This window comes from Oncorhynchus clarkii, chromosome 8, assembly GCF_045791955.1.
Source record: "Oncorhynchus clarkii lewisi isolate Uvic-CL-2024 chromosome 8, UVic_Ocla_1.0, whole genome shotgun sequence".
NCBI lineage: Eukaryota > Metazoa > Chordata > Actinopteri > Salmoniformes > Salmonidae > Oncorhynchus > Oncorhynchus clarkii.
Window position 1 is genome coordinate 25,066,470 of NC_092154.1, and position 8,575 is coordinate 25,075,044.

The window sequence follows — 8,575 nt, forward strand, 5'->3', positions numbered from 1 at the left end:
GCGTTTGAAGACTGGCACCCAGAATCATGGCAATTAAGACGTGCTGTTTGTTCAGTTGGCTCTGTTGATTCACTTCACACAATAGATCAAAGCATGAAATAATGTGAAGATATGTTTTTATTTAGCTCTGATAAACATTCTCAAAATAGGCTATTTGCATACAGTGCCATTGCCTGCCTGCCTCTGATGATTTCAAGAAATGTGTGTAGGCTAGTCTAATGTACACTTTACTTACTTATGAATATCTGTATGTATGATGGATTGTTTGACAAATTACCTGACCCCCATTCAACATCTCCTTTACAAAGTCCTCTTAAAAGATGCAATACTGCAGTAGTTGTCTTCTTATATTAGCTAGTTGTGATAGACTATTGCATTCTGTGGTTCACCAATGCTGTCATATCTTTGGCGCAGAGGCTTTTTGTATGGCAGAATGGGCACTGGAACTCCCCTGAATCGATCCATTAAATCCAATCCTCCAAAGAAATTCACCAAGATGATGCCCAACTTGGCTGGCATGAAGCTGAAACAAAAGAAAATGCACTTGAGATCAATAAGGCGACTATTATAAAGTAACTCAGTGATAGAGACTTCAAAACTTTAAATTCTCCCTCTGCGACAGGTGTCATTAGGTGTGGCGTATCAATCCCTGGATTCAGTGACTGACCATTGAGCTTCTGATACAAGAGAAAGGCCTTGGGAAAATGAAAAGAGACGACTGAGGTATGGAACTAATGTCTACCTTTTTAATGCCATGAGGAAGTACAGACTGGAGGGTAGCAGTAAATACATCTTCTCCCTCAGGATTGCATCCACAATCATCTTTGCTGCATCCCTCTTGTCCATGATGGGCAGAAAAGACGGCCACCTAAACAAGAAGGGAAATATAGAAATTACACTAGTATCATTATTGCCAGTTTTAGTTACCTGGGGGGGCAATCATATAGGGATAACTTACTTTGTCTGACATCCTCCAAACATGGTTGTGTTGATCAAGTAAGGACATACTATAGTAGTTTTGACCCCCTCCTTCTTGAGGACAAGCATCTCTAAGGCAATGGATTCAGCAAATCCAACAGCTGCAAACTTGCTGGCACAGTAGTCTGTCAACAATTTTTTTAAATGTTATAACAAAGTCAGTAAATTATTATTAAATTCTGTGGAGTAACACTACGGATAGAAGCTAATATTGTTGTGTTTCAGGGCTCACTCCAAATAGTGTAAATGACCCACATGAAGATTCACCCACCTGCTAATCCATTCATAGCAAACAGTCCTCCATGACAGGCCACACACACAAGATGCCCATGGTTCCTGGACATCATAGCAGGGAGGAAAGCCTTGTATGTCTGTACAGATTCATGTCAGAGAGAAATGTATGGATCATCATACAGGATACAGATCAACTCTTAAATAAGGTTTGAATAGTTTTGTTTGCCTCCCCAGAAATTACAAGCTCAATTACCCAGAAGTGAGCAGCGACATTGACCCTCAGTGTTCTGTCCACCAGGTTGTCTGGGGCCTCTGTGAAGGTGTACTTTCCTGTCACTACTCCTGCATTATTCACCAAGATGGAAACATCCCCCACCTCCTTCTTTACCTGTTGAATCAGCAGGTGAGTCAAAGTGTACATCAAATCACACACAGTGCTTGGTGGATAAGGTACTTTTTTCTCCTGTTAAACATTATATTACCAATTACACACAGTGTTCACATTATTATACACATTATTGTGCACATTTAAAAAGTTGACTGTCCTAAAAGTTATCTCAGCTTTCATTCAAACATAGAACAAACCACCTTACCATGTCTGCAACTTTATACACCTCAGTCCGTCGACTGCAGTCACAAGCATAGGCATAGACACGTATGTCCAGTATCTGGCGAAGTTCCTTGGCTGTCTCATCAAGAGCTTCCCAGTCGACGTCCCAAAGGACCAAGGTAGCCCCACGACGACCCAGCTCCTTGGCTATCAGTTTGCCAATACCATTGGCTGCCCCTGTTACCAACACTATTTCCCCTTCCACGTCCTTCCTGGGTGGCTGGATGAACAGGCGCACAAGGGCCTCAAAAAGGTAAAAGATTGCTCCAATAATGAGCTCAAAAAATTCCTTTATGTAACACAAATTTAATAGAAAGCCCTCGAAACACTGGATCAGTTGGTTGTGCATATTTGCTGGGCTGACCCTCTTACTACAATGTTTTCTTCCCTTTTAAAAAGTATCTCGGTGATATCTTCAAATCGCTCTAAGAATTTATTGATCCGTTTATTCAAAGTCTCGCAACATCATGTCCCTCTCTCGGATTAGACTCAGATGTCCCTCCCCTGTCCTAATGTCAAAGGCTGTCATATGAGTGTTTTATTTTTGTTCTCTCATATCTGCTGTGTCACGTTGGTGTTTGACCTGTCACCTAGTAGTCAGTGGACATTTGTTATGAAGATCATTTTAGATTGGGTTAATGTTAGCAGGCCTATGACAGCCCTATTACTGTTCATTAACGTTACTACCACTACCATTAGTAATAGTTGTAGCTACTGCAGTCACTACCATTACCGGAAACGATATAGTATAGCCTTGTAGACCTAGTAGCAACTAAATACTTGGCCTACAGAGCAACAATTATGTTTACCCTAATTAAAACGTATTTAACGACCATAAATCCGTCGGCGGGCAAATAAATATGTAGTTAATTTATATTTTGTAATTAATTTCGTATTGTGGCACAACTGTAGTGTACACGTGTATCTGTGTCATAACGCAGGAAAGGGGATGTAGCTCAGTGGTAGAGCGCATGCTTTGCATGTATGAGGCCCCGGGTTCAATCCCCGGCATCTCCAGAGGTTTTTTTTTGCAATTCGATAACCCTGGCATATGCTTTTTCATTTGATCCGTTTAGCTTTGCTATGTTTGACAAATATTTTACAAGTCCGAGCTCCGGATATTTTCGTGTGTTAGGAGTTAGTGCAGGGTTTCCCAAACTCGGTCCTCGAGACCCCAAGGTGTGCACGTTTTGGTTTTTGCCCCTAGCACTACTGAGCTGATTCAAATAATCAACGAATCATTAGCCGGATCATCTCCCCCCTGCCAGAATCCCCCCTCTTAATTCCTTTAATTTTGTGGCTAGAGTCAAATACTTTCTGTGGCACACATCAGAACAAACTTCACATAAGCAACCGAAATTAATAATTAATGTATGTGTGTTATATTAAACATAGAGGAGGGAGTAAAATGCTGGCAAGCAATAAACATTTCAGAACAACTTTGGCTGAATTTTTATCCTTGCACTTTCAAAAAATTCTAGTCGAATAAGACATGGGAGATATTTATTTATAGACTAATACAAATCAGTAGCGGATTTAGGTACGGGCGACGTGAGTAGCCGACCAGGTCGGCATCTTGCCGGGGTACGCCCAGGGCGCCATACAAGCTAGAACCGCCACATACACTTGAAACAAATAGCAAAACCGAAAACTGCAGACAAAAATGCTTTCTGCTACTAAGATCAGTGAAATGTAGGTTAAATAGACAACGGAGTGAAGAGCAGACTCTCAACTACAGTAGCAAGCAAGTCGCAGCTATGAACAACGCGAAGGGAGGGAGAATTTTCGGCACCACACCAGCACCTCACCGTTTTGAACTGTTTCGTTCCGGATCCTACTTGTCCGGATCCGGTACCGCTCATGGCATGAAATATAAGTTTTACTTTTTGCAATGTAAAAAATTTAATAAAAGCGATCAAGGTTCATTCTTCTTTGAAAGAAGAAAAGCATACCGTGAGAAAGTAGATTTTCAGCAGGGCCTGATATTCTAAGAGTCGATTCGGGTTGGGCCCGGGGTTGTTATGGTTTGCTTAACATTGAACACGTTTACATGTGCCCAGTATTCCGGATAGTAGCTAATATCCTGCTTAAAGTCTCATTCGGGAGAAGCTGTTTACATATGAAGAAGTTTAGCTTCCGCCCCTCTCCTCGCCCCAATCCGGGCTCGAACCGGGACCCTCTGCACACAACAGTCACCCACGAAGCATCGTTATCCATCGCCGCACAAAAGCCGCGGCCCTTGCAGTGCAAGTGGAGCAACTACTTCAAGGTCTCAGAGCGACTGACGTCACCAATTGAAACGCTATTAGCGCGCACCCCGCTGACTGGCTAGCCATTTCACATCGGTTCACATCATGCACTTTTGATATCCCGCTCTGGAGTATCCCTGTAGTCATGAATAAACAGAATATTCCTCATTTATATTCCTATGGGTTAAATGGAATAGTAACTGAAATCTGGACACTGACTGTAGGCATATAACCTGTAACAATGCGTAATAATCTATACTATTAACTCCTGCAGAATTGTGCATTTATTGCAGTAAAAGGATACAATATTTATACACCAATGATATGCGAAAGTGAGCCCGTGCAGACCGTGAAAAACAACAGTAAACAGGATAAAATGTTACATGCCACAGTAGCATATCCCATCTAAAATCAGCATATCCCAGGCATTTTATCCGGGTTTCTCATAACTGGAATCCATGCCTTTTCAGTTTATTACGGGATATGCTTACATGTGTTACAACATATGTCAACGACAAAAAATTATAATAATGGGATATCGGTGTGTATGTAAACGTGATCAGTTTAACCTGTTTGAGACCAATGCATGGACATAGATAGCTGTGTGAGAAGCGCGCCTGTATCTCTCACAGAACCAGTGGCGGGGCCCCACCTGTTTTGATCCCCACACTTTTAGGTAAAATATATTCTCTATATATGTATTTATTTTTATTGTGAGGGCTTGCTTGTTTTGCTTGTTATTTTGGCATTAATACGTGTAACATATCAGTTAGCAAACAATGTAAAAAAATTTAAATAAAGTGTAAATGAGTTAAAGCAGCATACAAGCATGGTCTCTTCTTTCTTGAATAAGGCATCTCCGAAAAGCAGGTGTTTGAGCCTAGCTCAGTGCTTTCTGTGGTGGTGGTGGGGCTAGCAAGCAGAAAATACAGAGCGTTGCACCGGATTGGCTAAGATTTCTGTCACTCATGGGACAGTAGGTCATCCCCAATTCTAAGGTTAGAGCTAGAACGTTTTTGCCCCTTGGGTTCTGCCATAGAGTTATATTAGAAGTGCCCATCCAAGAAGCCTCAAGGTCATTGGCCACAGATAGAATGACATCAAATCACGTTATATATACAGTAGCTTTGTGTAACGAGTGCGCTGAGAGCCGGGAAGCAAGTTCAGGGAGTGAGTGTTTTAATAAATAAAACAAACAAAGAACACGAACCACAAACAACGCATCGACACGAAAACAGCATCAATAACACCAGACGAAAGAACCAAGGGGAGTGACAGATATAGGGAAGATAATCAAGGAGGTGTGGAGTCCAGGTGAGTGTCATGAGGCGCAAGTGCGCGAGGCGATGGTGACCGGTGTGCGGGATAATCAGCAGCCTGATGATCTAGAGTCCGGAGAGGGAGTACACTTGACACTTTGATTGGACTGATCATGTCAGCATCGTACTTTCAAAATCTTAGCTGGCAAGCTAACAGTCGTCACCATGACTCAAATCGACAATCAAATCCTTGTCATATGAAGAGAAATTAGAGATAAGCGTCTCGGTGCTCATCGGCTATTGGGCATTACACAACAAGTTGGAAATCGCAAATTCAACAATGGGTGGTTTGGGAAGGAATTAGTGGCTAGCTGTGAGTTCAAGACAACTGAGAACTCCGGACAAACGAGCTTCGACTGGGAAAATACGATTTGAACGGTCATTCAACTCATCTTTCTCTTTGATGACAAAATGTGCCCAGTGAACAGCATGCCGACAAAACAAGCGTTTAGAAATATTTCAAAGACAATCGCAGGAAAACAGGTTGGAAAGCAAATGGCTGCTGAAAAGAGAACTCTAATCCGTATGCTGTAGGCTACCAGAATATTTGATCAACTTCAAAATAAAGTCAAATCAAATCAGTTTATTTGTCACGTGCGCCGAATACAACAGGTGTGTAGACCTTACAGTGAAATGTTTACTTACAGGCTCTAACCAAAAGTGCAAAAAAGGTGTTAGGTGAACAATAGGTAAGTAAAGAAATAAAAATAGTAAAAAGACAGGCTATACAGTAGTGAGGTTACATACAGACTGGTTAGTCAGGCTGATTGAGGTAGTAGGTAGATATGGTTGAAGTGACTATGCATATATGATGAACAGAGAGCAGCAGTAGCGTAAAGGAGGGGTTGGTGGGTGGCGGGACACAATGCAGATAGCCCGGTTAGCCAATGTGCGGTAGCACCTGTTGATCGGCCCAATTTAGGTAGTATGTACATGAATGTATAGTTAAAGTGACTATGCATATATGATAAACAGAGAGCAGTAGTAGCAGCAGCAGCGGAAAAAGAGGGGTGGGGGCACACAATGCAAATTCCTGTTCAGGAGTCTAATGGCTTGGGGGTAAAAACTGTTGAAGTCTTTTTGTCCTAGACTTGGCACTCCGGTACCGCTTGACATGTGTTAGCAGAGAGAACAGTCTATGACTGGGGTGGCTGGGGTCATTGACAATTTTTAGGGCCTTCCTCTGACACTGCCTGGTGTAGCGGTCCTGGATGGCAGGCAGCTTAGCACCAGTGATGTACTGGGCCGTACGCACTACCCTCTGTAGTGCCTTGTGGTCCGAGGCCGAGCAATTGCCGTTCCAGGCAGTAATGCTCTTGATGTTGCAGCTGGAGAGCCTTTTGAGGATCTCAGGACCCATGCCACATCTTTTTAGTTTCCTGAGGGGGAATAAGTTTTGTCGTACCCTCTTCACGACTGTCTTCGTGTGTTTGGACCATTCTAGTTTGTTGTTGATGTGGACACCAAGTAACTTGAAGCTCTCAACCTGCTCCACTACAGCCCCGTCGATGAGAATGGGGGCGTGCTCGGTCCTCTTTTTCCTGTAGTCCACAATCAGCTCCTTTGTCTTGGTTACGTTGAGGGATAGGTTGTTATTCTGGTACCACACGGCCAGGTCTCTGACCTCTTCCCTATAGGCTGTCTTGTCGGTGATCAGGCCTGTTGTGTCGTCTGCAAACTTAATGATGGTGTTGGAGTCGTGCCTGGCCATGCAGTCGTGGGTGAACAGGGAGTACAGGAGGGGACTGAGCACGCACCCCGGTGGAGCTCCAGTGTTGAGGATCAGCGTGGAAGATGTGTTGCTACCTACCCTCACCACCTGGGGACGGCCCACCAGGAAGTCCAGGATCCAGTTGCAGTGGGAGGTGTTTAGTCCCAGGATCCTTAGCTTATTGATGAGCTTTGAGGGTACTATGGTGTTGAACGCTGAGCTGTAGTCAATGAATAGCATTCTCACGTAAGTGTTCCTTTTGTCCAGGTGGGAAAGGGCAGTGTGGAGTGCAATAGAGATTACATCATCTGTGGATCTGTTTGGGAGGTATGCAAATTGGAGTGGGTCTAAGGTTTCTGGGATGATGGTGTTGATGTGAGCCATTACCAACCTTTCAAAGCACTTCATGGATGTGAGTGCTATATAGGTCTGTAGTCATTTAGGCAGGTTGCCTTTGTGTTCTTGGGCACAGGGACTATGGTGGTCTGCTTGAAACATGTTGGCATTACAGACTCAATCAGGGACATGTTGAAAATGTCAGTGAAGACACCTGCCAGTTGGTCAGCACATGCCCGGAGCACACGTCCTGGTAATCCATCTGGCCCCGCAGCCTTGTGTATGTTGACCTGTTCAAAGGTCTTACTCACGTCAGCTACAGAGAGCTTTAAAGCAGCAGCTCTACCCTTTAGCTCAGTGCGAATGTTGCCTGTTATCCATGGCTTCTGGTTGGGGTATGTACGTACAGTCATTGTGGGGACGATGTCCTCAATGCACTTATTGATAAAGCCAGTGACTGATGTGGTGTACTCCTCAATGCCGTCGGAAGAATCCTGGAACATGTTCCAGTCTGTGAAAGCAAAACAGTCCTGTAGTTTAGCATCTGCTTCATTTGACCACTTTTTATATACCGAGTCACTGGTGCTTCCTGCTTTAATTTTTGCTTGTAAGCAGGAATCAGGAGGATATAGTTGTGGTCGGATTTACCAAATGGAGGGCGAGGGAGAGCTTTGTACACGTCTCTGTGTGTGGAGTACAGGTGATCTAGAATCTTTAGTAAAACAAGCGAGAGAGGCTTTAGGCAAGAACACATCGGCCACCACCAGCAAGTGAACTACTCATCATTGGGTGAGTCAGTGACACTGAAAAATGCTTTTAGGACTAATTTCCCTCCTGGTATTGTAGCCTACAATATGTGCATCTCCACACACCTAGACCTAGGCCCTCCATACTCAACCGGCAGACCGGATCCGGACCCAGGACAGGGTAAAAAATACTTTACTCGCTTGGGCTTTGACCCCTGGTATCATAAAAACACAAATAAGATATGGAAGAATGCAATGAACTCAAGGAAATTAGCTTTAAAACAGGGGAAACAAACCTCTGCCCCATGCAAAATGTGGAGAATCTGCTTTAAAACTGCAACATTTTCTCTCTGCCAACTAGAGTGGTGTGTACAGGTTGGGATTTGTTACTA

The 8,575-nt window shown here is 43.6% G+C and overlaps 1 protein-coding gene and 1 non-coding gene across 2 annotated transcripts; one reads left to right on the forward strand and one right to left on the reverse strand.

The window, feature by feature from the left end:
- Positions 1-92: 92 nt before the first annotated feature.
- LOC139415165 (epidermal retinol dehydrogenase 2) lies at positions 93-2,357 on the reverse strand. The gene is made up of 6 exons (XM_071163045.1): positions 1,806-2,357; positions 1,466-1,600; positions 1,250-1,349; positions 959-1,103; positions 743-868; positions 93-523 (listed from the first exon to the last, which is right to left on the reverse strand). Exons 1-6 carry the CDS (start codon positions 2,169-2,171, stop codon positions 355-357), a joined length of 1,041 nt encoding a protein of 346 aa, XP_071019146.1. The 5' UTR covers positions 2,172-2,357; the 3' UTR covers positions 93-354.
- A 410-nt stretch (positions 2,358-2,767) lies between these two features.
- Positions 2,768-2,839, forward strand: trnaa-ugc (transfer RNA alanine (anticodon UGC)). Its single transcript has one exon. It is a non-coding gene; the product is annotated as a tRNA-Ala (tRNA).
- The last annotated feature ends 5,736 nt before the right edge of the window (positions 2,840-8,575 follow it).